This window comes from Actinia tenebrosa, unplaced genomic scaffold, assembly GCF_029948245.1.
Source record: "Actinia tenebrosa isolate PJP-AT-01 unplaced genomic scaffold, QUT_ActTen_1.0 PGA_scaffold5__44_contigs__length_20552954, whole genome shotgun sequence".
NCBI lineage: Eukaryota > Metazoa > Cnidaria > Anthozoa > Actiniaria > Actiniidae > Actinia > Actinia tenebrosa.
Genome location: NW_028292582.1, coordinates 3,871,018 through 3,898,911, shown reverse-complemented (window position 1 = coordinate 3,898,911; position 27,894 = coordinate 3,871,018). Strand labels below are relative to the sequence as shown.

At 39.5% G+C, this 27,894-nt stretch overlaps 3 protein-coding genes across 3 annotated transcripts in view; 2 read left to right on the top strand and 1 right to left on the bottom strand.

Annotated features, from left to right (window-relative positions):
- LOC116295873 (uncharacterized) overlaps positions 1-27,894 on the top strand; it is a 46,362-nt gene that overhangs the window by 15,527 nt on the left and 2,941 nt on the right. Inside the window, exons 13-49 of the mRNA XM_031703829.2 lie at positions 4,753-4,821; positions 5,026-5,273; positions 5,719-5,809; positions 6,034-6,255; positions 6,718-6,834; positions 7,784-7,873; positions 8,144-8,281; positions 8,577-8,827; positions 9,334-9,433; positions 11,904-12,014; positions 12,621-12,883; positions 13,280-13,376; positions 13,864-14,025; positions 14,738-14,884; positions 15,054-15,194; positions 15,532-15,766; positions 16,112-16,257; positions 16,585-16,821; positions 17,372-17,631; positions 18,000-18,102; positions 18,568-18,912; positions 19,259-19,291; positions 19,450-19,570; positions 20,080-20,151; positions 20,828-20,899; positions 21,135-21,200; positions 21,645-21,716; positions 22,208-22,279; positions 22,621-22,692; positions 22,861-22,938; positions 23,248-24,308; positions 25,144-25,301; positions 26,048-26,210; positions 26,498-26,555; positions 26,835-27,018; positions 27,348-27,509; positions 27,703-27,834. Of these exons, the coding sequence (XP_031559689.2) occupies positions 4,753-4,821; positions 5,026-5,273; positions 5,719-5,809; positions 6,034-6,255; positions 6,718-6,834; positions 7,784-7,873; positions 8,144-8,281; positions 8,577-8,827; positions 9,334-9,433; positions 11,904-12,014; positions 12,621-12,883; positions 13,280-13,376; positions 13,864-14,025; positions 14,738-14,884; positions 15,054-15,194; positions 15,532-15,766; positions 16,112-16,257; positions 16,585-16,821; positions 17,372-17,631; positions 18,000-18,102; positions 18,568-18,912; positions 19,259-19,291; positions 19,450-19,570; positions 20,080-20,151; positions 20,828-20,899; positions 21,135-21,200; positions 21,645-21,716; positions 22,208-22,279; positions 22,621-22,692; positions 22,861-22,938; positions 23,248-24,308; positions 25,144-25,301; positions 26,048-26,210; positions 26,498-26,555; positions 26,835-27,018; positions 27,348-27,509; positions 27,703-27,807 (6,122 nt within the window). The 3' untranslated portion in view covers positions 27,808-27,834. The remainder of the gene's footprint in view (positions 1-4,752; positions 4,822-5,025; positions 5,274-5,718; positions 5,810-6,033; positions 6,256-6,717; positions 6,835-7,783; positions 7,874-8,143; positions 8,282-8,576; positions 8,828-9,333; positions 9,434-11,903; positions 12,015-12,620; positions 12,884-13,279; positions 13,377-13,863; positions 14,026-14,737; positions 14,885-15,053; positions 15,195-15,531; positions 15,767-16,111; positions 16,258-16,584; positions 16,822-17,371; positions 17,632-17,999; positions 18,103-18,567; positions 18,913-19,258; positions 19,292-19,449; positions 19,571-20,079; positions 20,152-20,827; positions 20,900-21,134; positions 21,201-21,644; positions 21,717-22,207; positions 22,280-22,620; positions 22,693-22,860; positions 22,939-23,247; positions 24,309-25,143; positions 25,302-26,047; positions 26,211-26,497; positions 26,556-26,834; positions 27,019-27,347; positions 27,510-27,702; positions 27,835-27,894) is intronic.
- On the bottom strand, positions 111-1,738 carry LOC148906350 (uncharacterized). The gene has a single exon (XM_089037958.1). It carries the CDS (start codon positions 1,243-1,245, stop codon positions 466-468), a length of 780 nt encoding a protein of 259 aa, XP_088894084.1. The 5' UTR covers positions 1,246-1,738; the 3' UTR covers positions 111-465.
- Positions 9,644-11,197, top strand: LOC148906349 (uncharacterized protein KIAA1958-like). The gene has a single exon (XM_089037979.1). It carries the CDS (start codon positions 9,696-9,698, stop codon positions 11,049-11,051), a length of 1,356 nt encoding a protein of 451 aa, XP_088894105.1. The 5' UTR covers positions 9,644-9,695; the 3' UTR covers positions 11,052-11,197.

Below are 27,894 nucleotides of genomic sequence, written 5' to 3'. Positions count from 1 at the left end.
CCCCTTGAAGCACTTCGGAATGCATCTCAATTTAGAGGGCAAAACAGTAGGTCATATCTTTTTAAATTCATCACATAGACAACACCATATTTGCCATACCAATATATTAACTTGTCGTTACGATGGAGAGTAGGTGCCTGGCAAAGCGGTAGGCGATGGCAACTAGCTGGCAAGAGGTAACCATGGCAACCAAGCCACGGGTCAACCTCCATTACTCCTCTCCAAGCATTTAGTGTGGTGCTTGGAGTTGGTCGACCCGTGGCAGGAGCCATGGGACCGACTAACACCCAAAACTGCATCTCCAAGCACCAACAGTCGCTGCCTCTCCAGTTGTCACGCATGCAGACACAACATCCATAGGTAGTGTGGTGTACGCGACTAAACCCAGGTGGCAATGGCTAGCATGAGGGCAAAATTGACAATGTACAAATGGTGGCCAAGCTAAAAGGATACCACTTACCAAAACTAAGCAAGTTTACCAGAGGCACTAATGATTACTTGCTGAGGAGTTCTAATATACTGTTTATAGGCATCACTTTTCCAACGGCCCAAGACTTGGATTAAATGATCTGGTATACCCACTTGAGCCGCTGTAGTTGCGGCCCCAATACGGAAGCTATGGCTTGAAAAGTTACCAGCTACACCTGCTGATTGTAGAATAGCCCTGAGTCTGTCCGTGACCAGCTGCCTAGTCAGTGGCTGACCATCAGCCAGCAGGAAGAGTGGGCCTGGAAGATTACCACGATATGCTAAATAGTTCAGCACTGCTCTCACAGCACACAGGGATGATGATCCGCGACCAACATACACATGACGACCCTGACGAAACGGATCCGTTTTTGAGGCTTTAATGAACAGTCTTAAGCAAGAAGGAGACCCTGTAGAGTCCACGGTTATGTCCTGCACAGTCAGGTGTACATCTGGATCAAATTTTTTAAGCGAGGGGCAAGTAAATTCGGCTGAGCGAAGGAAACCAAAATAAGCCAATGAGCAGGCAGCCCAAAACATGCAGTCATTGAACGAAGATAGAACCAAGCCAGAGTGTACTACTCTCAGGACCTCTGGAGTAACAGGAAGTCTAGACGAAGAAGAGGCGACACCTTGGGTTCGCTTAATGCCTTTTGTCACTCTTTGGAGCCGCAAGCAGTTCTGAAGTGGATCATCGAAACCTTGTTCAATATGGAGGGAACGGACAGCTGACAGATAAACTTTTATAGAGGAATGACGCATCGACTCGGCCAGCATTGTCACAAATAAGCAGAGGGTCCATTCATCTGTGGGACATGGTGAGCCTGATGGGGATAAGCGGCCACTTTGGTAGCAAAAGTTGACAAACTTCTCTTGGGCGGTAGAATAACAGCGACGGGTGGAATGCGCTAAACCCTCAGATAAATAGACCAAACACTGATTATTTAGAGAACCGATGTCAGAGAAGACAGAAGCTGAGCTGGGACCTCTGCTGGGTATAGGTTGGCGTTCGGGGCCAGAGAACGGAAGACCTGCATATTAAAACGAGAAAGAGCATCAGCTATCCCATTACGAATACCTGCCACATGTTCAGCTGAAAAGGAAAAGCCATGACGGGCTGCTGCAAACAGAAGGCTTCGGAGTAAAACCATGATCGAAGAGTCTCTGGAAGTCCTGCTATTTAAGATTGCTACCACAGCTTCGTTGTCCACCTTAAACAGAACACGCTGCTTTCTCCAACCGTGACCCCAGATATGCGCTGCCAGTACGACTGGAAGTAACTCCTTGTAAGCAATGGAGAGGGAAGCTTGCCGAGGTAACCACCTGCCATTGAACCAATCAGAATCGAGGAAGGCACCATAACCCCGTGTTCCTGAGGCGTCTGACCCTACGCAAACCGTAGGTGGAGGCTGTAGTGAGGGGAGCAGGAAAAAACTTATCCCATTCCATTGATTGAAAAAATCCAGCCACCACTTCAGGTCTTTCTTGAATTCTGTATTCAGGCGGATGGGGTGATCGTCTTTTCGGAAGCAACAGAGTAGATCAATCATTCTCCGAAGAAACGTGCGACCTGGCCAAACTACCTTAGAGGCATGATGGAGTACACCAATCAGCGACTGAAGTTGTTTCTTGTGGCACCATTTGTAAGAAGACCAAGTTCTCAACAGTTCCAGGGTAGCAGCAAATTTGTCGGCAGGGAGACGCAGAGTTTCGGCCATTGTGTCAATTTCAATCCCTAAAACTACTAGGCAGGTGGATGGCCCTACACACTTGTCTGGGTGTAGGGGCAGACCTAGGTCAGCGGTAATGGATGTAGCGATAGCTAAATTGTTAGCACATAAAGCTGAATTAGGAGGTCCAGCTAGTACGAAATCATCTAAATAGTGGCGGATGTCAGGTATCCCATAGTTAGACTGAAGAATCCACTCCACTGCATTGGCGATTGAGTTAAAGATGAAGGGGGCTGATCGCAAACCAAAGGGAAGGACAAGGTCAACAAAATACTTTGACCTCCATCTCATGCCCAAAAGATGTCGGTCAGATGGGTGAACTGGGACATTTCTGAAAGCACTTTCGATGTCGAACTTAGCCAGCATAGCCCCTTACCCAGTTTGGAACTCATCTTAACTATATCGTCAATTCTAATGTATTGCAGTGAGCACTCCTCAGGGTCGATGCCATCATTAACACTGTGGCCAAATGGGGAGGACAGGTCAAAAATAAGACGCCATTTTTCTGGTTGACCTTTCTTTGGAATCACGCCAAAACTGCTTACTTGAAGAGGAATAATGGGAGGGGATTCAAAGGGGCCAGCCACCCGCCCCAATCTAACTTCCTTGTCTAAATACACGTCCACGACTTGAGACTGCTGATATGCTGAAGCTTTGTTCTTCTTTGACGATTTCAACTTGACAGACGACTTAAAACCCAGTTGGAAACCATCTTTAATGCCATGCAGTATAAATTCTACCCATTGCCGATTGGGGTGATTCTGTAAGCCATGGGCGAATTTATCATAATTCAAAGAAGAAATTTCAGCAACTGAAGGGAGGGGAAGGCTGGTGCCTATGAAACAATGTATAAATAGATCAACAAATGCCCCCATAAATGATTAAGTCACCATTAAATGACGTACGTTAAGTTCGACGCACAATGTAGTGTCTAAGTGATATTCAACAAACTAGAACGAAAATTAAAATGGTGCTGTTCTCTGAACCTAATAACACAGCCTTGAGTCCAAAGTCACATGCTTAGTGGTATTTTCTGCGCTTGGCCTCGGACGGATTGACAGAGCGGGAACGTTCCAAATTTCTGGGCTTGATCGGCTCTGGGCATGCACTCTTGCGATGGTCCCCTTCGCAGCTACTGCAAGCATGGCGGAACCGACATTCGGGAGAAGGGGCAATGCACCGACCAGCATTCCAAGAGTGGCAAAGGACCCTTGAGGTCAAACTACCTTGGGCCTCCCTCCCCCCTGCTGTAGTTGAAGCAACCACTCGAGGGCGCACCTGGGCACCTGCAGTGTTAAAACTGTAAAGTTGGACATTCATTGTTGACCACGTTGTGCATTTCTCAGCAGCAGCATATTCTCGAAACTCCCGATCATAGTTCAGCCATGCACTGCCACTAAACTGTCGGTATGTGCGCAAGATAAGGAGCTTGTACTTGAGCAAATCGTCTTTGCGGTTGGGAAAATATTTTCCGACGATTAAAGAATAAATGGTGAAAGCTTCCACCCAAGATGTAATATCTGAAATTTGCTTTTTGTTTTTCTTGGCGGTGTTACAAAGGATGAGGCGGCCATCGAAGTGCAGTTGTGGCTCTGGTTCTTGAGAGGAGATGTTTTCCGGCAGCAAGTCCTCAAGATGAACAAATTTTCCGGCAAGAATTTGGGCCACCACTTTGTAGGGAACGGGAGAATAACCAGGACCCACTACAAACGGCTGGTTAAGGGGGGGCGTGTTCCCCAGGAAATTTTCCGGCGCCGAAAATGACGAAGACGACGTCGCGGCACTTGGGACAGTTACGGGCCGAGGGAGAGTAAAAGGCGATACAAATGAAGGTACAGATAAGGCAGACGTACCTGAGCAAGATGGCGGAGGCAAATAAGCCGAAGACGCAGTTGATGAAGAAGGAGGCGACCCGGCCATGGATGTCCACGGCATAGATGAGCCAGTCTGGGCCAATTGGTTAGTACGGTTGGCCAGAGGCGTCGAAGAACCCTCGTTGTTCTCGGGCAAAGATCCAGAACCCGCCGATGACGAGGCAACGCCTGCCGCTAGTAAAGCCGAGTTGACCATGGCCGCCAAAGGTGCTTTTAAAGCTTCTACTACTGATGTAACCAACTCAGTAGACGGCGCAGTAGATGTAGGGACGCCATTACAAGCCGACTCAACCGAAACTGGAGGAGCCAGCGAAGAAGAACAAGAGGTAGGAACCATGCTGTCCAAGCTATTGCGTGTGTTACGGGGCATTTTTTATCGACCAAACAATTAACACGAGGACAAGGAACAATGGAAAGACGATCGTAAATAGACGTCGAAACGCTGGAAGAACCACTAACAATAAGGATTGAGAAAGGATGGCTTGAAAAAAGGCGTATAAACCAGAAGCAAAACCGCGATATGAAGGCAATGGCTAACAGCAACTCAGCTACAGCAACCACGAGGCCTTAGGCAGCAACTGCGCATGCGCAAGTCTCACACCGCTAGCCAGCACTCCACTCCCAGTTAACTTTGCTTAAATTTAACCACATTATATATATATACATTTAAATCATTACAGAGACAACACTGCTACGTTGTGCATTTACCGATAAAGATATTTGTGGCTGGAAAAGAAATAAGACAATAGGTAGGAAAAAAATATCTATTTAATGATTAAAAATTATTCTTTTAATTATTAGAAATTTTTTATTTAATTATTAAAGATTATTAATCTAATCAAAAAAATTATTCGATTTTTGTATAATTTTCGCCCTTTATTCTCGTCGATCCAAAAGCTATTATGATTATATATAACTGACCGTTTTCGTTATATAATCTTCCTTCTTTTTAGTGGTGACAGACAATTCTTTGTCAACGACATTTCTCAAGTCGGATAATCTATTATGGAACGACATTTATCAAGCCATAGGAGCCTGCCTATCCTTCAGTTATAAACTTGATTCGCCAGGGAAGGGAAAGAGACTTGACGTTTACTTGTCCATCAAGGGAGAGATGATACTTTTATGGAGACTAAGTGGTTTTCATGGATACATGTGGACTAAGGCGCTAGTTTCCTGGCGCCCGCAAAGGGACAGTAAAGTATGAAAATACCATTGATAGCAATACACTAGCTAATATTATTAAGTTTAGTTCAAATACATTGATATTAAATTAATATAAAATAATATAAATTTCACTACTAACGACAATAGCAACCACCAGCGACTACTAATATAATAAAAATAAATAGATCACTTTTATTTAAGTGTCTAGTCGTTCTAGCGCTTTCGCACTAATTGGGGACACTTTTCACTCACATGCGCTACCACTACATTCAATATTCTACGCACACAACGCTCAACTCACATGTTGATTTTTAATGATGTCCTGCCTTCTGTTACATACTGTTAGCTTATCTACCACCACTAATAAAAACAACAACGACAACAACCAACATACCTGCAACCACCATCTTCACCACTACCAACAAAGCAAAAATTAACAACAACCATACATATATATATATACTTTGATTTTCTCTCAGCTTGTTTTCAAAACCATTGGTGAGGCTGCAATCAGCGAAGTTTTAGTAACTACATCTATGTGCAGAACCAAACCACCTTACGCCAAGCCAGGTATTTAGACTTTTTCCCCACCCCCACCCCCTCCCCTCCCCAGTTAACATTATCATTTAGTATAGTACTGACTATTATTAGGAAACATGGGCTGGTTCGGGGGGGGGCACGGCCCCTCGAGTCCACTCCTGTATCCGCCTATGTGTTAAGTAACTTTAAAACCGCTTTACAGCAATCACGAATGCTTGTCGCTCTCGCCTCAAACATGATCTTCACTGTTTTAGGGTACACATGTTCTGAAGAAGAATTCCAGTGTGACAACTACCAATGTATTAAAAAGATGTTCGTGTGCGACGGTGACAAGACGTGCCTTGACGGGTCTGACGAAGAAAACTGTGTATGTCTTAGAAGTGAATTACAATGTGCATCAGGGATTTGCCTAGCAACCGATAAACTTTGTAATGGCTGGGACGACTGCATCGAGAGGAGTGACGAGAAAACATGCGGTAAGCAGCTACTCATAGAATAGATGTCTTTTACCTTTTCATGTCAGAACATGTGTTATTCTCTTAAGAATAAGGACAATAAATATTATATATTCATGCTTCATTCTCCATTGAAGAAATAGAAAACGCGCGCGCGTTCTGTGTGCAGTTATAAAGCACGCGGGGGTTGGAAGAACACGAGAGGAGTGTTAGTAGGAGCATGAACCGTAGCGGAATGCTTTTCGACACTTCTCGAGTGTTATGCCAATCCCCAAGTGCTCTGTAACTGCACACAGCACAGAAATCAAGTTTTTTATTTCTTTTATAAAATACAAATTAAAATAACCGTTATTTTAGATAGGAATGACGCAACTGAAAGTGCACGCGCGTTGTGTGCTCTCATAAAGCATGCGATGCAATAAAGCATGCGATCAAACTATGTATCTACAACCTTCACTTCAATCTACTTGATCAATATTTCAGAAAGGCGGAATACAATGCTGGAATTTCAATGTGTCGATGGAACATTCGTACCATGGTCGGTCACGTGTCGCGAAGGTTCTTACTGCAAAGATGGCAGCCATTCTCCAGATATATGTGGTAAGTCAGTGCTAGGTTTCTCCACTGAAAATAAGATTAATTTAATTTAGGATTTTTCGCTTTAATATGTCCTTTAAGACCATTTGGTGGCTGAAATCATTTCCAAGAGAGGTAAAAGGAAAAGAAATGGCGGCCATGTTTGTGTATTTTACAAATACTAACTAGATACTAACTGATATGGCCGGGATGAAGTAGCGTGCAAGCGAACAATAAATTGATAACTAGTTCGTTTATCATTTCTTTCTTTTTAACTGATTAATATTTCTTTTGAGTGTTATAAAAACGTTATAGATACGTTACTAAATTCTTTTACGTCCTGTATACTTAACGTGCTTTACTGTCGTATATTATTTTAAATTTATTCTGTTGATGATTTGTATAGGAAATCGCACGATCTTGAGTACAATTTGGAAATTAATAGACACGAGTAATGTTTTGAAAGTTCTTGTAATTGCACGAGCCTTTAGGCGAGTGCAATTAAAGAACTTTCAAAACATTACGAGTGTGTATTAATTCCAAATTGTACGAGAAGATCGTGCGATTTTTTGTTTATAGTTCACTCAACAAAATTTCAGTAAAAAATGCGAAGCGACGCCGTTCATCTTAGTTTGTCTATTCAGTCTATCGCGCAATGAAATGCATAAAAAAGATTAGTTCTTACGGCTTTAAAATTTTATCTATGTTTTTTAAGTACAAAATGAAAGAAAATAATTGTTTTGACATTGTTTTGGCCGTGTTGCCATAGCGACTTAATTCGGTACTCCTACGGAGTACAATTAACGCTATAATTGTACTCCTCTCGACCAATCAGAGTCGAGTAATTTTGTTGAGTGTAATATAAGTATGGAAATAATGTTATGCCATATTGTACCGCGGATGTGCGGTAAGTCAGTACAATTTCCTACTCAAATGAAAATTAACTGAATTAATTATAACTTCTTCCCTCAAGGTCATTCACAATGTCCTCTAAACAACTTGGCGTGCAATAAAACGAACATAAATAATCCACTAGTTTCGAATTGCGACAATACTTTCCCAAGTAAGTCTTTAAATTTCTCTTAATTATTTTACAATTTTGACTGACTGACAATTTAGAGTTTCGTGCGCTGTGATTGAGCGGAGCGACTATTGATTCTGAGACGATAATAGTGGGTAAATATTCACTGAACAATAATGTCCTCAGTTTCTTCATATCATAATCCTTATACGGAAATACCTCCTAATTCGGTCACAATCATTGTCGAATGTAGGGAGAGGAGGCGGGAGATGGTTGAAAGAGTTCAACATTTCTCTTGGATATATTTTGTAGCACATTGTTCGCTTGAAGATGGTCTGTGTGGCCTGACATTTAACGCCAGTGAAGCATTGAAATGGACGAGAAGAAATGGTCCCACCCTCACACCAAATACAGGACCAAGTTTTGATCATACAACGCTATCTGGATTGGGTAATGAGCGACTATTAGATCTACTTATTATTTTATTAAAATTAATTGAATCATAGAATATTATTCTCTATAGATGTTCACTATCTTTCAAAAGTAATATGGATGATGTTCACTATGGTTGGTTTGGAATCATTTTTAAGGAAATAAAAGTGGCAGCCATGTTCGAGAATGTCTACTTTAGGAAGTCTGTAATTATTTCTAAGGGGTTAAAAAGCCACGTTAACCTGTTATCAATTTTTATCTTGTATTTCGTCAATTTCTTTCTCCGAAATTAACACTTTGCTTCTCTTTTAAGGGTATTATCTTTATGTCGAAGCTTCTAACGAAACCAAGGGAACAAAGGCCAGGCTACACAGCAGATGGTTTCCAGGAAACCAACCAGTTTGTTTTCGATTCTGGTATCATATGTTTGGAGTTGACATCGGCCTTTTAAACGTCATTGAAATGACAGACTCGTCATCTTCCATAAAGTGGAGTCAAAAGGGCGATAGGGGAAACCGATGGCTCTTTGGACAGGCGACACTTCTTGCAGGAAAACCATATAAGGTATCACTATTTCTAGTCAACACTTTTTAGGAGTCACGGTAAATGCCGATATGATAGCTCCTTTAGCAAGGATTATTTAATTTAAGTCGACTGCATGCCCTTTCTTATAGGTACCTCCATCGGTGCTTACGTTTTAGGGGCATTTCGGGCTTGAACTACACTGATCATACCGCATAATTATAAGATCATGCGGAACTAAAACACAAGCCGGTTGCTTTAAAACCAAAGTTCTTACCAAATATGCCACCGTGCCTAGTGTTAAAAAAAGGCCCTTTTAAAACATATGTTTGCGGCTAAAAAAGTCATCAATTTTAACTCAATAGACTTTTTTAGCTTCGTTGTTTGTTGTGCACATTTCAAACCATGTGATGCCACTCTTGGGAGTTGATTCTTTCATGTGTGAATTTACATGTTTGTTATAAAAGAATAAATCTCAATGGAATGCCATGCGATCTGAAATGGGCAATTTGCATACGAATCTAAAAAGGTTTGTTCGTATTTTTCAGTTTGTCATTGAAGGTGTCATAGGTGATGGAGTCTATGGTGATATAGCCATGGACGATCTTGGAGTCACCGAAGGAGCTTGTGCAACGATCATTGAACAATGTAAGTTATAAAACCTTATAAAAAGCTTCAATGAAAATTCAAAGGATTTTGTTTGAAACCATCTTATTTCATACGTACTAAGATTTATCCACGATAAAAAGCCCGCGTAAAATTCGTACCAAATATGCATTCAACCAATCAGAAAAGAGAACGACTATTTTTCACTCTCGTTCGTCCAATCAGAAGCGTGAACGATTGTGCTTCATTTTGGCATCCGAAATATCAATCAAAAGATACTCGGCGAGCGCGAGTTTGCACTTGAATGACAAACATGGCGGAGGAAATGCCGAGATTTGCACTCTTAGAAGGAACGGTAGACGACTTTATCTATGAACAAGAAAACGAAAACACACAAGCTAAGACCAACAGAGATGTAAAATTGCTTAAAGTATTTCTTCAATCCAAGAAAGAGCACAGGGAAGTTGAAAACATTCCTCCAGCTGAGCTCAATGAGTTGCTGAGCGAGTTCATACTTACCGTTCGTACAGTAGAGGGAAAAAATTATGAGCCAACGTCCCTCCGAGGCATGATTGCTAGCTTTGAAAGATTTTTAAAGCGCAAAAACTACCAAGTCAGTATTATCAACGATTTGGCATTTGAAAAAACCCGTAAAACCCTGCAGTCTAAGCAAAAAGAGCTAAAGAAACGAGGCAAAGGTAATAAGCCAAATGCATCAGTGGCATTGACAGAAGATGAGGTGAAAGTCCTCTATGAAAAAGGTCTCCTTGGAATTTCAAGTCCTGAGGCGCTTCTTAACTCTCTTTGGCTGAACAATACTCTTCATTTCGGACTTCGTGGGATTCAGGAACATCCCAGTATGTGCTGGGGCGATGTGACTTTGAACAAAACAGCGGGTGGCGTCGAGTATCTAGAATACAACGAAAGGCAAACGAAAACACGTACCGGCGCAAACGCAACTGATGTCAGGCCGTTTCCACCAAAAATGTTCGCCACGGATGGCACTGAAAAAGATCCCGTCAAAGTTTACAAACTGTTTGCACAGAAAAGGCCCGGTAATACGAAAGAACGAGACAGTCCTTTTTATTTGGCCGTAAATAACGTTAAAGTCAGAAGCGCTTCCTCAAGCAAACTTTGGTTCAAAAGCAACAAGGTGGGTGTAAACAAACTGGGCGGGTTGATGAAAGAGATGGCAGAAAAAGCTGGCATAGAAAATCCTAAACTTAGAAATCATAGTGGAAGAAAAACTATGGTTCAAACATTAAGCGACAACGGAGTTCCACCGGCCCATATAGCACAGCTTTCCGGCCACAGAAATCTAAAAAGTATAGAAAATTACAGTTCGCTTTCTACAAAACAACAACAATCCATGTCGAATATGCTGGCAAATATATCCAACGAAAAAGTGTTGAGCCTGCCAAACGCAACTTCCGTCCAAAATCCAATTGAAAATGCTGGATTTAGTTCCCTAGCACAGCCTCAGCAATCTAGCAGCAATACAGGTCAACAGTCAGTAGCATTATTTAGTGGAGCTGTTATCCAAGGAGGACAGTTTTCAATCACAATAAACACTCTGAATAAATCGCCAACCATACCATCCCAAGAAATCCGTCCACAGAAAAGAATTCGTGTATTATATAGCAGTTCTGATGAAGATTAAATTGAACAAATTGAATTGTAAATTGATTCTACTTTGTGTCTGTTATTTTTACATCAAGATTTAAGCTAGCTTTTAGTCTGTTGTAAACAAGTTTTCACTTGAAGCTCGTATATAGACTTCATTTTCAAACTTGAGAAATTATAATTTCAAGGACACTTCATAAATAAATTAAATTAATCTATATTAATCTATTTATTTATGTATAAATATTTACTTTATTTCATTTGTTTGCTTCATTCGTTTTTCTAATTAAATTGTTAAACAGAAATTGTCGTATTTTTTGCATAATGTCAGTGTGTGTTATTGCACTCGAATGGCTTCCTGCCTGCGGCGCGGCCGTAGATGCACGTACATAAAAACCCAGAAAATCTTAGTATGTATGAAATAAAAAAATTACACCACGGAAAGTGCCACGAACGATTTTTATTCACTCGTTGCTACGCACCAAAAAACTCACTCGTTCGCTGCGCTCACTCGTTCGTTTTTTGGTGCTGCGCAACTCGTGAATAAAAATCGTTCGTGGCACTTTCCGTGGAGTAATCTCTATTTACGCCACACCGAATCAAACCTGAGTGACCATTCAACAAGGTTCCAGGATAAGCCTGTAAAGTAACTATATGCAAAGATTTCAAGTCTAACCTGGATTTCAAATCATTGTTTGTCAGTTGAACAGAGGAAAAGTTGCGAAAGTCTGTCGCATTCTCTGGAGAAAAAATTCAACAATCGTAATATCTCTTTTGCCTCTTTTCATTATCTTGATTTCTGTTTTTCAGTGAGCACAAAAGCAAATAAATTAACGAAAGTGTTCCACTCTTATTCTGAAGTCTCAACTATTTGTTTGTTATTTTGTAGCACCTCCGAACTGTGATTTTGAATCAGACCTGTGTAGTTGGCATGGTGATAATGAGTGGTCTTTATCCAAATCAACAATGAACGTACAGGGTGTCGCATCTCCTGACACAGGTTTGTTATACTTTCTGTTACCCGCATGGCTACAGCCAATGAATGAAAATAAATACTGAGTGGTAACCTCTATTCATACCTCTCCTATGAATAATTTCTTGTGCGCATTGTTCAGTTCCACTCCGCGATGTCTGGAACGTAACATTCTTTTGAACAATGATTTAAAAAAATACTCATAACTTGTGGTAGTCACACACAAAAGAATTGGACATTAGAGCGTGCAAAGGTTATTAAAAGAAAAGGGTGAGTGGCTAATGAAGGGGATATGAACCAAAGACAAGCGAGGAGTGTGTGAAGTTTACAATAAAATGTCAATCGATCCCCATACTCGGCATCACATGTGAGTAGAGTTTGTTACATCTCTCTCTAATTCAAGTTTTTCTCCTGGTTCTCCGGTTCTCCTCCTTCTACACAACCTATATAACACGCTTAATTCCAATTCGATCTGTGAGTTAGCCATGCCCTGACTTTGATCAGACAAGAGGTTGCTTTAGGGTTAGATCTTTGAATTGACCATGCCCTGACTTTAATCAGCCCAAAGGTTGTTTTAGGGTATTGATAAAGTTTGTAACTCGGATCATTTAAAACTTGTTCTATTGCTTTCAGGTGGATTCTTGTTTTTGCTTCAAGAACAGTCATACACATTCACACATTGCATATCAAGTCCTCCTCTTCGTCTCCAGGACAACTGGAAATGTCTCATGTTTTCCTATTATATCGGCGCAACAGATACTTACTTCACACATAACCTTAATGTTTTATTGCAAAATAAAAACGGGTCTAGTACCAAGCTGTGGGGCACACCCCATGCCACAAATAAATGGATCTACGTACAAGTTCCATTTTTCACTAGTGAAAATGGAGACCAGGTAAACCGTTTATTTTTTATTCACGAAAGAACAAGTAAACAACCACACACGTAAACAAAACAAAAACACAAGCAAATCAAGAATGATCAAACAACAAAGAAACAGACAGATAAATAAGTAAATTAATTAATTAAACAAGCATACAAAACAAACATATAAAAAGAAACAAATAAAGAAGGAAATCAAACAGACAAAAATGACAGACAAATAAACAACAACAACAACAAAAGCAAGCAAGGAAACACAGACAGAAAAATAGGAATCAAACAGACTAACAAACAAACAGATAGAAAAATAAACAAATAGACTATCCAACAAAGAAACAATAAAGAAACAGATAAATAAACTATCTTGTCAACATTTACGACACGTTTTCCTTTACTCTCAAAATTACAGGTGAAATTTGAAGGAACATTGAGTCATTCAGCTGTCATCGCATTTGACGAGGTTACGTTCTCAAAAACTAGTTGTCATCCTATTCCTTATCATGCAGGTAGGCAACGAAAGGAAATTCTCTAGAAGACAATTTGAAAACTGCCACCAAGAAGTTATGATATTTATACCATACGTTGCGAAGTAATGGTTTTCAAATGCATTAATAATCTAGTACCTGATTATCTTAAGGATAAGTTTGCTTTACGCTTACTTGTATTAGTAGAAATACTAGGAATTCTTCCAATAATTTTTTAACGTTTAACCTTAGTCTAAAAATTTTATGGTCAAGAGAATGACACTTGTGAGTGTAGCGGTAGTGCGCGCGATTGAAAAAGCCAATAGACACTTAAAAAAAGATTTATTTTTATTTATGCAATGGACCTTTCTCAAAAAGCTCTTGGATGCGAGGCTAAAATGAAAGTACAAATGAAATCACACTTTTTCTCGGTGGCATTTGTGGCATTTCTTTTGTATTTCCATGTTGGCCTCGAATTCAATTTTGATAAGGGTGTATTAAAACAAGTATATATTTGATCCCTCTTTAGACGAGTGTTCGGTGCTGACCTACGATAGAAATGACAAGTGCTGTTGGTTTCCCTTTATTTATGAAAATACTATCTACTACGACTGTGACACCACTGATCCCAAAGACCCACAGCCCTGGTGCTTGGTGACTAGTGAATTTAAAAATTTTGACTACTGTGATGGTAAATAATTAAAATAATAACAACTTAGATGCAAATGTAATCCACCCTTCTTAAAATTGTCTTGAACAGGTTGGTATAAATAGACGTCACTTCCGGTAAAAGCTGCGTTTTTAATGGCTTGTAGAATCTTGGAGGTTGTTTTGATCTCTTGTTTTCTGGTGTCATGTCGTAGAAATAGTCAAATGCAATAGTTTGTGGACTTATTTTGACATGTTTTGACCATGGTTAATCTATGTTTGACTTAACAATCGCTAGTTGCCCCTCAGTAAACCGCTTGTTTGCCCTCCTCCAACCCGTCAACTCCAAAAAGTCAAGTGACTGATAGTGAGCAATAAGAGGCTAACTTGGAAATAAAAAAGAAATGCCACAAATTCTATCAAGAAAAAGTGTGATTTCTTTTGTATTTCTATGTTGGCCTCGCATCCACGATACTTTTAGGGTCCATTCATTGACAATGCCTGTAACAGGACTGAAAACTCTGACGATAGTGTCATGATAAAGGTTTTGATTAAATTTCAGAACTTGATTCTTAATGGACCCTTCTCAAAAGTATCTTGGAAGTAAGGCCAACGCGGAAATACAAAAGAACTTTTTTTGTCAATGGAATTTGTGGCATTTCTTCATTGGTATTTCCTTGTTAGCCTCAGATTCAAGAAAATTATAAGAATTGAATTAAACCCAGATTTTGAAAGTAGGTCGGTTTTATTTAAAGGATATTGTCCGTGGAGGACTATTGATGGTAGATGCTGTTTGTTCCCTTTCCTTTACGATGGTAAAAAGTACTCATCCTGTATGACACTTAATAATACTCGCCCATGGTGTATGACGAACCTCGAAGGTGGATGGGGATATTGTCAAGGTAAGATCGATACCATCACCACAAAGAAACACTATTACTACAAACACCTACGATACTTAACACCACCACCACAATGCATCACTATTACTACAAACACCTACGATACTTATCCAAAACATAGAAATAATATTCCTTAATCTTTGTGCTTTTGTTACCAACATCTCTATAGGAGAATGTAACACAACAGAAGAATTATGTCGGTGGAAAACTGAACAACCCGATAACAGGATAAACTGGTTTCTGGTGTCTGCCTTAGATGTCCATCGTGAGATAACCAACATTGCTAAGACGAAACCGAACAATAGAAAAGGTAAAGAGTTTTGGAATTTAGTAAGGATACAAGAAGAATCTGCCAACCGAAAAAGTATTTGACAAATAGACCTTCTTAGATTGGCATAATGTTTTCCTATTTTAGACAAAGTTGTCATTTCCCTTGCTTTAAAACCTTTGAATATGGATACCACTCAAACAAAGAATCTTATTCTCAAGACAATGACATGAGAAAACATTACATACGCCAAAGCAAAGGGATCTGTTGTTTATTGTTAAGAATACGAAACGTTTTAATATGTTAGAAAACCATTTTTAGTTTTTTTTAAGTGCATGTTTGCTATCTAATTTTTACCCTTTATAATATCTTCCCTCAGAATCAAGACATACAGAGCAGTTTGAAGTGCATTTGCCGTTGTCCCAGTTTGGTAACATAAGCATCAACTCGGCTATAAATGATCGAATTGACGCGGTAACCCTGTGCGTGTGGATGACATCACAAACTGGTGGCCTGAGAGTGCTTTATGAGATCCCTGATGGCTGTGGAATGAGCGTTGCTATGGGGATACATATGGACACTAATGTTATGATTAGTGTTTTGGGACGTAAATGGTAAGTGCATTGTTTTGTGCATTGTTTGTTTGCATACGACGGACGGACGGAACGATGAATGGGTGGATGGAGATAAAGAGGGAAGGAGGGAGGGAAGGATGGAAGAGGAGAGGGAAGGAGGGAGGGAAGGAGGGAAAGAGGGAGGGAAGGAAGGAGGGAGGGAAGGAGGGAGGGAGGAAAGGAGGGAGGGAGGGAAGGAGGGAGGGAGGGAAGGAGGGAGGGAAGTGGGAAGGATGAAGGAAGGGATAGAAGGAGGGAATGAAGTGGGAAGGATGGAGAAAGGGAGGGAGGGATGCATAAATGATGCATAACTAACCTTGCAAATAAACGTCAATTAATTTCCAGGAATACTGGATTTTCTGTGAACGATGGAGCCTGGCACCATGTTTGTCTGACATGGAGATCTGCCGGTGGGACACTGAAAGCATACATTGATGGACGTGTATCGCTGCGAGAAAAACCAGACCAACTCGATGCCCTTATTATCCCAGGTATCACGATCCATCTATATATATATATCAAGTGTTGTCAATAACAATGTTATAAATGTTATCAATATCAAAATGCTACGACTTTTTGTGCATCACTATGTTTATTTACGGTGATCATAACGCCCTCCCAGATCCCACCCCTGTATTTTCATATCACATATCATTAAAATGTGTTTCTCCCAACATTCCAAGTGCTCTATTTCATCGGTAGAGACAAACGTAGCGCTATTGCTCTCATGTAACAAATGTTACCAGCGAATGTTTCCATTCTGTTTTAGAAATTAAAGTCACAACTATTGATTTTACTATTTCTTTTATCTCACTAAGAGGGTGGTACATTCACAACTTCTATGTTCGATACCACGGGAAAGAATGATCTGGACGTTAAAGGAAAAATAAGTGGTGTTAATATATGGTCACGTGAAATGAACGAGTTTGAATTGCTTGCCATGTCCATTGGCTGTGTACAAGAAAACGGGGATCTCCTGTCTTGGAACACTATCTTGAAAGAAATAAAGAACAGTAATTTGAAGATAGGACCAGCTGGGTGCGTTTATAGTGGAGGTAACATAACTTGAATTATGAAAATTAGTAATGAAATAGTATTAATGTCGCATAGCCCCTTTTAAATTTGGCGCAATGTTTTCCGATATTCATTTAAAAAGTTCCCAAACCCCTACCTTCCAAATTCATTACCTATCCCCCCTCCCCCTTCTCCGCTCTTTATCCACCTTAACAATACTTCACAGTCAAACCAGCTCACGCATAATAAAGATGGGTGGGTCCATAGCCCTTTTTAAAGGTTAATAAAGGTTGGACTTTCCACAAAGTCCAAATCAAATCCAATCTGAAGTCCATCCCCATATCAAATTCCCATCTGCCCCACCCACCCCATAATTTCAATATATTTCAAATGTCCAGAATGTGTATAGACCATGGCCACTTTGCCTTGGGTGGATTTTAGCCATTGCAGGCAACATGTCATTCCTTTTCATACTCATACGTCACAACAGTTAAGCAAAGAAATGATACGCCAGGGAATGACAAATGATCTGAATTGGGAAAACATTACCGCCAATCTAAAGGGGTATAACGGTCTATTCGTATCTTGCAGCTGACCATTTCATCTTTGCTACAAATTCATCAAGATTCTCTTCAGTTCTCAACAGTCCGTGGTACAACCGTTCCACATTCGGGCATACCCAGTGCCTCAGATTTCGTTACATCGTTTACGGACCGGGCGCAGTGCGGTTACGTGTTATGCACCGTTATTATTCCAGTCATGCTTTCGTGCCGGTCTTGGATGTCGCCAATAACGACCAATCATGGTGGCAATACGCTCAGACTTCAGTCGGATCTGTAGAGAATTACCAAGTAAGAAAATATTATACATCACAAATATTAATATTCAGCTTTTTATTGTGTGTAATTCAAGTTGAGTTGGAGTTGCCGCGCACGAAAAACTAGTTTTGCTCTGATGCTTCAACCTGGGCTTGGAACTTTTTTCGTGGTCACTGAACGGAACTGTAAAAAGCTAAGGAGTGTTTGATTTTTTACAGTCAGAGAAACTTCGCTGTGTTGCATATGTTTTTACAACAAAAGCAAAATAAAGCTAGAAACCCTACATATAAACATAGAAACCCTCTTATTGATAAATCAAAGCCATTAACGATAATAGAAATATTTTGCGATATCATTCAAAATATCGTGAAAGTGACTTGATTTGATGTAACATTATTTAGTTGTCTATGGAAGCATCTTTTAATGAAAGAAGTGGCTTCATCGTGATCAGTGCTCTGTACTTATTAGATGGAAGCTGCAGCAAAAAGCCACAACAAAACCAAGGTTTGTGATTTGTCTTATATGTTTAGCTAATCAAAATGGTGGAAATGATCACAAATGGACTGGTCTATCATGTCTAACATGGTCTAACTGGTCTAACATGGTCTATACGGTCATGTTATGACATAACATTCGAAAGCCTGATTCTGAGTGAATAATGTAGGTTGGTTTCACCTAAGCCCCGGTCCCAGTTCAAGTACACGTACCCTCCCACACCATGTGCAATAGAGACATGGGTATTTGTAGGAACTTATTAACATTTTAGAGACACACTGGCTCTTTTTCCTACTCCTACTCCTACTCCTACTCCTACTCCTACTCCTACTCCTACTCCTACTCCTACTCCTACTCCTACTCCTACTCCTACTCCTACTCCTACTCCTACTCCTACTTATTATTTATCGATCAGTATCGCCGTCATCACTTTCTTTTTTTTAAAACCTGAAAGTGACATCATTTTTTTAACAGCTTTGGAGGTTACTCTTACTCAGATGTCAGGAATCATCACTTCTCCATTCCACCCTGGATATCATGATGTTGATACAACCAACATTTGGGTAATATCAGCGTCAAGGAATCATTTAATACGGCTGAAGATACTCGCATTTGACCTGGAGTACCACGACAAATGCGCTAAGGATTATGTAGAGCTGTTCGATGGAGGGTCGGTAACATCAACTCGGATTGGTAGATTTTGTGGTGTTTTGTATCCACCCGTTATAGAATCTACTAGCAATTATATGACGATTCGCTTTCGTTCGGATTCTAGTGTGGTTAGAACTGGCTTTAAATTGAGCTATGCTTGGAAAAGCGGTGAGTGTTTACGTTGATGCAGTCCTATTCGCTATGTCCTGCAGTTTTTCATAAATAAAAATAAGCTTTAGTGAAAACTGTCGGTCTCTACTTGTGTAAATATTTTATTCTGCTGATATCACAGACCGTGCTCGTACGTAATCTTTTCCCTTTTTTTGTAATCTCTTCCTACTGACATCTTGCAAACACCAGTACAGCACGTCTCCCCTGGTCTTAGTCGCAAGCCTCACACTGGCCCTCTTCACCAAGAAAAAAAAAAAAAAAAAAAAGGAAAAAGCAATTTAGAGTTTTGCAAAGATATGAAATTTTCATTGACTGATTGGATTTATTTTATTTTATTTTTTAGTTAAATCAAAGATGCACGCATGCACGTTAAAAGGTAAGAATACCAACTGGAAGTCGTAAGTGGAATCATATGATATATGTCATATGAGTAAGTTGTACACCGCCGTATAAAAGTATACTTATTAACTGACGTTTCGGACGTGACTTCGTCTAAAAATGGAAAAAATCATCAATTTCATTATTTTCTTTCAGGTTGTTCGTATGACACGAAATGCTATGTGACATCTAACGACGAATCAGGAGAAGTTGTCGTAGAAAGTCGTGGTCAAAGCCTTGAGGTTCTGCCTGTAATACCAAAACAGACTTCCGTTCTGTGAGACATTATCATTAAACATTATCTAACAGTAACGTTCGTATCGCATAGCAGTGACAGCTGAATTTCTGAACTTTTACCACAATCCTTTGCCTCGCACCCTTTAGTCTTTCATTAAAGTCGGAATTATTAATAGATAGTTAAAATGGTTTTTATATTAATGGGAATAGTATGTTACTGACTTACATCACGTGCACGTTACGACATGCCGCAACATTGAAAAGGCTTGCTATTGTTTTCCAGTAAATCATCCAATCACAACGCTTAGTTGCGGCTAAGTTAAGAAACGGCAAGGTTACAGTACGGCTATGAGTTTACCGTATCGTTTCATACTCATATGAGAGAACCTCTATTAAATTGCTGTGGGCGTGCAGTGCAGTCTGTATCCTTCCCATAAAGCAACATGGCGCTTAAAATGTTGCAGAGAAGACAGCATTTGAATATTTCTTTATTTTCTTACAAAAGTTGATCTTTAATATTTGGGTCATTTTGCTTCTATACTTGTCTAGGCTGCTCGGAGGAAACAGACTTCCCATTCTAACAAAATCTCACTTCGATTCTCTTTCATCCCTCAAGTATATGTAAGTATACGAATGAGTCGGTTTTTAATTCTGAACAACCTCTGTTAAGCGGCCACCTCTGTGGAATGATTTCAAGATGTTGTCCTCTTAATATAATTTTAATAATTATAAATTATTCCATAAAAAATGCTGACAACACGAATATTAATTGATTCGTGTAAATCGACCGTACAACTTGCTTATGGCAGTTATAAGATATGCGTATGTAGGCATGGGTTGCACTCGACAGGTGTGAGGAAAAACCGCGTAAATCGGACTTAATACAGACATTTGTATTTCGTGAAAATAAAAAAACCCGTACTTCCTTTCTTTTATAAATCGTTTATTCCCCTCTCACATAGGCCCCTTGCATGTGACGTCAAAGCAGCTCAATCTAGGGGACAAAACAAAAGAATGTCAATCTCCTGAGAATTGGAACATATTGTTTTGTCCCCCAGATTGAGCTGCATTCCGACGTACTGCAAGGGTTCTATTCACCGAATGCGACCAATTTTATTAACTATTGTTCTGGACTGACTAGCCTCTCATACATGTAAAAACGATTTACTTTTTTTTACATAAACACGAGCTAGTCATTCCAGAACAATAGATATTCAAATTGGTCGCCATATTTTGATTCGGTGTATATTGTAAAACCAGTGAAGTTAATTTCAGGTTGTGTCTTGTCTTTTCCCAGTGATTTAAGTGGAAATTTCATCTTGAATACAAATGACCTGGCTTTTGCAAATATGTCGTCAGTCAAAGTATTGTAAGTTGTATTTTTAATGTAAGGAGGAAAACCTGAGATCCTTGAGAAAACTCTTTGAATCAAGCAACGAGCAAACTCTATTCACTAGTGATACCATGCCATGACCAAGTTCAAGAATCGACTCCGAGACCCCCGTTACGTAAGCCACCCTTGCAGTTTCCCTATATCCCAAAACATTGTGTAAGGAAATTACTTTTAAGACACTTAGAAATTATGATTGTTTATTTATATACAGACGCTTGAATGGGAATTTTATCAGAAGCTTCCCGAAACTTGCTTCTCTACCAAGATTGCATACTCTGTAAGTCCAATATAGACCTCCTTTTCTTGGACGTTAGGTTTTCCCTTTTCAGATCACTTCATTTGTCTTCTTGCATGAGGCCACTATAGAGATTTTACACCATCACGTGCTGGCGCCCATAATAAAGCTTGGACTGCCTGTGGTTAGATGTCAGAACAAGAATCCTTTGCTCTCAGGGATTGAATTCTTTCTTATGTTAAACGTTTTTATTGTTCATGCCATCTATTACGGCTGCCGTCACGTGATGGTGCAAAACCCTCTATTCCTCGTTTGAATATCTTCCAAAAGCAATAACAAAGAAACGATACTCAAGGGAGTGACACGTGTATGGATCGGACAAATTTTATCTAAATACTGAACTAGGCCATTAGTTCATTACAATACATATAGAATATTCTGTGTGTTGTATGTACTTATATATTGTTTTTGTGTGTGTGGTTTCAGTGATCTTGGCGCAAATCTTTTAAGTAATATTACAAGATACTCTTTGATAAATCTTCCAAGTCTTCGAATACTGTAAGCCTCATTGTCAGATCGTAAAATACAGAGAAAGACATAAATGACAACGAAAACATGCATAACATCTATGCATTAGAGGTTTTGCGTCATCAAGTGTCGGCAGCCATGTTAGATGGCAGAGCAATAAAATCCATTTACTCTCGGGAATAGGCCCCTTGCAGAACGTCGAAATGCGGCTCCGATTTTGGAGGACATGCATGACAATAGGTTTCCAATTATCAGGAAGTTGAAATCATTTTGCTTTGTCCTCCAAATTGAGCTGTTTTGACGTCACATGCAATAGTTCTATTGAATTCTTTCTTATGTGAAACGATTGTATTTTTCTGCCATCCAACATGGCTGCCATCACGTGATGGTGCAAAACCTCTGATAATTGAAAAAATGCCTCGTGTTTCAGTATGCAAATAAGCACCCCTATTGCATAGTCAAATGCCCTTTTTTACCCACCTAACTTAATCTAGGTACTAAAGGTTTTATCTGTTGCGCAGGAGTCTTCGAATGAATGAGATAACAGAGCTAGAAGATGGATTGTTTACTGATATGCCTGGTCTTCAGTATCTGTAAGAGTTGTTTGAACCATATTGTTTGAACAATAAACAATGTCCTATTTCATTGATCAAATAATTAACAAATCAAAATTCAAAACATGATCGACATTACGAGCGTGCATTATCGTGTCCGGGCATTTTTATTGGCTAATCACAATGTGCGCGCCATGATTGACTCAATTCCGTGTCGTGACTGTACTGCGTGTGACCATGATGGTGCTCGGGCCTTTCACGTGACCATGACGGTGCCGGAGCGTGTGACAACACGTTTCACAGACATACGAAATCTGCGTTATGCCTGTATTGAGTAGTATGAATTTTTGTTTGCTCTAACTGACATTTCTTTTCTCAAGTTATCTTGACCATAATAACATCAAAAAACTGACCAAAAATACATTCAAGGGACTCAAAGCGCTACAAATACTGTAGGTATCAAAATATATGGATAATGGTTGATAACGATGGTGATAGCTCGAATACCTGTCTTTTGAAAAATAGATTATTTAAAAAGATTTTAATTTTTAGTTAATAATAGCTATCAAGATAGTGGTTGCTAAGGTTACCTTTAATACTGTTTTTATTCTTTTCTACAGAAATCTTCAAAACAACAAATTATCAGAGAAGGATTTAACAAGTGATGTTTTTGAAAATCTTCGAAACCTTCGGCAACTGTAAGTTATCATCGTTATAGAAGAGGCGTTCTTTGTAACTTGTAGCAAATATACTTGAGCCAAGAATATAGACAATGGCAGTGACAGTGACTATCCTCATCATAATCATCATTGTTATTATTCAATATTATTTTTAAAACAGTAAATGTAGTGGTAGTGATTGTGATTGAAGCAGGCCCACATCGGCGAAAGCTGCCAAAATAATGAACGTGCTCTAACAAATAAATGATTATTATTATAGATCTCTATTATACAAAGTAATATCAATTCAGTTAATTCTAAAAAAAGCTTTTGATATTCGTTCCCCAGCAAACTGGACAACTTTATTCTATGCTGTTACGCCAGAAGGTCTATCTCTGAAGCTCTCCGTTGCGAGTCTCCCAGTAACGAGTTCTCGAGTTGTGACGACATGATGAAGAACTCAGCTGTTCGAGTCTGTTTGTGGATACTAGGGATCCTCGCTTCAGTAGGCAACCTTCTAGTAGTGGTTTGGAGATTTAAAGTTCGTGATGAAAATAAAGTCCAATCATTGTTATTAACAAACCTTGCCATCGCTGACTTCTTCATGGGAATTTACCTACTGATCCTTGCTGTAAAAGATATCCAGTTTAAAGGAGAATATTATAAACATGACGTTGAATGGCGTTCAGGAACGACCTGTCAGTTTGCTGGTGCTCTTTCATTGCTCTCCAGCGAGGCATCGGTTCTCATGTTAACCATCATTACTGCAGATAGATTAATTTCTGTCGTGTTCGCGTTCAAGATTCCAAGGCTTTCCTTGAAGGTGACTTGCATTTTATGCAGCGTTGTTTGGATCTTTTGTTTGATAATTTCCTTTCTGCCCATATTCGGACTGGATTACTTCGAGGACGAACAGTATGGGTTTGGATTCTATGGTCGGTCAACTGTCTGTCTTCCATTACAGTTGTCATCGCAGCGCTCTCCGGGATGGGAGTACGCAATCACATTCTTCATAGTCTTAAACTTGGGTGCATTTGTTTTCATCTTAGTCTCCTATTGCGCAATCTTTTGGACAATCATGCGCATGTCACGTTCGAGTGCTACAAAACACATGCGCAAAGAGACATCCAAGGCAGCAAGATTGTTTTTCATTATCTTCACTGATTTCTGTTGTTGGATGCCTGTTATTATTCTTGGGATTCTATCTATTACAAACAGTTTCAATGATCCAAAAGGAACAGTTTATGTTTGGATTGCCGTCTTTGTTCTTCCGATAAACTCTTCAATCAATCCAATCCTGTACACCTTTTCTACTGATTATGTCAAAAGCCATTTGCCATCTCTGAGCCTTTTTTCGTCGTTTAGTAACTATCAAACTAGTTACTCAAGGAATCGCGGAAGTCGAGCAGGTAAAGAATAGGCCTCTTTATATTGGGCCTAATGTTTTTCCCCCCATTTCAGTGCACCTGCCTTTTCTTTCGTAAAGTATATCTTTATGTTTAAAGACCGCACACAAAAGACACGTGAATATGGATGAATCAAATAATCTAATTATCATGTATACCGTAAATGACCTATTAGACGCCCGGGGCGTCTATTACATTTTCATAGCGAAAGGGGGGCGTTTAATAGATAAGAGGCGTTTATTAGAGAGGGGCGTTCAACGGAATCATCCTGGTCAATCAAGCATTCATTCTCTTTATCTGCTTCATCAATGTCTGAGTCTCATGTCACTAAAAGGGTCTGGGCGTTTGTGTTCGTCTAACACAGAAAGCTGCATCTTGAGTTGCTCCAATCCTCAATTGAAACTGAATAAATTAATGTTCATTTACCGTTTGTCTTTCTATTGCATGTACTTGACTAACCTTTGGAGGGGGGCGTCTATTAGATGAGGGGCGTTTATTAGAGAGGGGCGTCTAATAGGTCTTTTACGGTACAGCTATTTCAAAAAAGGTTGGTGGAGGTTTTGTTGCATGTTGCTTGCTGCATAACAGGCTTGAAATGTGCATGGGCAATGTGTACAATCAGCAAATAAAGGTCACAACAATATGGAATTTTCCCAAACTTTGTGTTCACGTTTTCCCGGCACATTTTTTTCTGTGCTGACATTATTTACATATGATCCACAATACATATCAGGTTTGGTATGCAACATGCAAAATGCATAAAAATCTACACCGTCCTTTTCTTTGACATTCCAGGCATCTATTTTTTAGCTTTGTATCATTCTTTTTCTGCTGCTAGCCGATGATATTTCTTTGCAAGACAAAGAAGAACCGAAACATACCTCCAATAATCTGCCTAAAGTGATTGTTACAAGTAATGAAAATGACCTTGTGAAAGAATTGAATATCCTCGAGGAATGGAACATTTTTCCGCTTACAGACGTAGACGAGATAGTGGTAAGTATCAAATATCTCGAATTATTAGTTATCAATAATTCATGTGTGCACGTATTTCATAGTATTTCATGTCAGCTACGCATGTTAAAAGGTCCACATCTTTGTCAGAAGCTATTATGTATACTCCGACCTACAGTAGCTGGCCTCTTGGAACTAAATCTATTCTATCCATAAAAAAATAAAATCGAGCAATAGCTATCACTTTTTGAGTGCCTTAGCTCATTTTTCATCCTTGGTATCAAAGCCAATAGTAACCCTTTTGAAATTTGCAACACAAGATCGATGTGACTTACCATTGCTACTATAAACCTTTTTACCTAGGGCATAATGTTTTCCCATTTCGGACCACTTGTCATTTCCTTGAGTATTATTTCTTTGTTTGTCGGTTGTGCATGAGAAGACAAATGAATATGAAAAATAATCATATTCTCAAAAGAATGACAAGTGGTCTGAAATGAGAAAACATTACACTCAAAGTAAAAGGTCTATAGTCAACCATGGTAGATAGATGGGTAGGTAGATAATCATTTACATAAAGACCACTTGCTGTGACGTCAAAGCAACCCAATTTGGAGGACAAAACAAAATAATTTTAATCTCCTGAAAATTGGAAACCTAGTGTTGTCTCCTCCAAATTGAGCTGCATTCCGAGGTGTTGCAAGACGTCTATTTCACTTACTATGGTAAAAAGTCATCACATGACCATGACTGTGACAAGTGACTAATTTTTTTGTTATTTTCTATAGGTGTTTGTGTCAGCAGAAACCAAATCTGAAGAGAAGGTCTTAGTAAAATATTTCGGTGAGAAAAACTTGGAGGACTGGAAACGAGAAGTTGCTGTCCATACTGTGCTAAAGGAGTATGGTAGTCATAACAACGTGATGTCGTGCAAGTGGAACGCGGACTCAGGTAGTGTTGAAATATAGTTATGCATATTTCCAGACTATACTCCTTTTTTACAGTTCCGATCAGTGACCAAGAATAATAGTTTCATGTCGAGGTTTGAGTTACCACACATAACAAAACTACAGTTTATCATTTGCGGCAACTCCAACTTCGGCTTGGAACTATCATTCGTGGTCACTGAACAGAACTGTAAAATTGGGTATCGCAAAGAAGGAATGAAATCAGCTTTTTTACTTGAATGTAGAGGGATCTTATTTCAAGTTTTTTGGTTGTTTGTTTGGATGTTTTAGAAAGTTCATCGCTAATAAAGATCGTCACAAATGTATCTTCGATACCAAGCAAAGCCTGGTAAGATATGTGCTGTTCCTCTTACTTGCACATGAGTAATGATTTTGTATTTCTGCATCTTGGGTCGAGTTTGCATTACATTGCATTGTGGGACTGTTAAAACAGTCCAACAATACACTGTAATGTGAAGTCGACCAATTTTTACCCTCAAATACCGAATGGTAAATATAGTGGACCAGGGGATGGAAAGTAACGAAAACGCTTATTATGACAACCCTGTAAGAATCTATCCATTCCCTGTTGATTAGCATATATTGATTCTATTTTATCACTTGTCAGGTTAATATGCTACACTTACTCCTCTTCAAAGACCCTCAAAGACTTTTGCGAGACCCAAGGAGAATGCGATTTACTTTGTAATGTGGTACTTGACGTCATCTCTGGTTTGGAATTTCTCCATGGCAACGGAATCTGTCACAACTTCATTAATAATCAGAGTATTTTGATTGAAGACAAAACTGGGGTAAGGAATATTTTTGTTTATAAGTTTTTGGGGAACTTTCAAATTTATGGCGTACCCGGAAACCACCTCTAGGCTGATCAAAGTCAGAGTACTGCTGACAACCCACAAGTCGAATTAACATTTAGCTTGTTTTTTTGTTTTTTTGTTTTCTTCTTTTTTTGCGGAGGGAGGAAAACCGGAGAACATAGAGAAAAACCCTCGAATCAAGATAGAGACTATAACTTACTCACATGTGACGCAAAGTAGAGAAATCGAACCTGAAACTCCAGAGGCGAGAGACGAACTGTACCGCTAAGCCACCCTTTATTCAATGACATTTGTCCTTGCAGATTCCGCGATTCAAGGCTGTGATTGGAGATTTTAGAAACTCTTTTGTTTTAACGGAAAATCTCGAGCTAGACTCGTTCAAACATAAATTAGAAGACGTCAAACAACTGGGAATGCTAATTGATTGGTTCCTTAACATGTGTGACGAACAGTCTACGAATGAGGTAAGACTAAGTTTTACCATCCGTGCGGTGCGGTGCTGTGCGGTGCTGTGCGGTGCGGTGCGGTGCGGTGCAAAATGTGATTTTGCTTCTGCAACTTTACCAGCAATGAAATGATGAATGGCAAAGTGTAATCTGAAACTTTATGGGGCAACAGCAACATTTAATTTTAAATGAATGAATCCTTTTTTAACAGATTCGTGGTTTACTAGCAATGTTGAGAAGCGACAACAACTCTGTTGAAATCCTTTCAAGCTGGCGACAAACACTGCTTCGCTGGGATTTTTCTTCCTCATGTTGATGCATCTAATTTTACATATTTGACAAGGTACATAGAATTAGGAAAGATCATTGAACCAATTGACAAATGAAATCCTAAAGACAGTTA

Bases quoted from the DNA above. Each gene is read 5' to 3' on its own strand.
- LOC148906350 (XM_089037958.1), bottom strand. From the start codon at position 1,245: ATGCTGGCCGAGTCGATGCGTCATTCCTCTATAAAAGTTTATCTGTCA.
- LOC148906349 (XM_089037979.1), top strand. From the start codon at position 9,696: ATGACAAACATGGCGGAGGAAATGCCGAGATTTGCACTCTTAGAAGGA.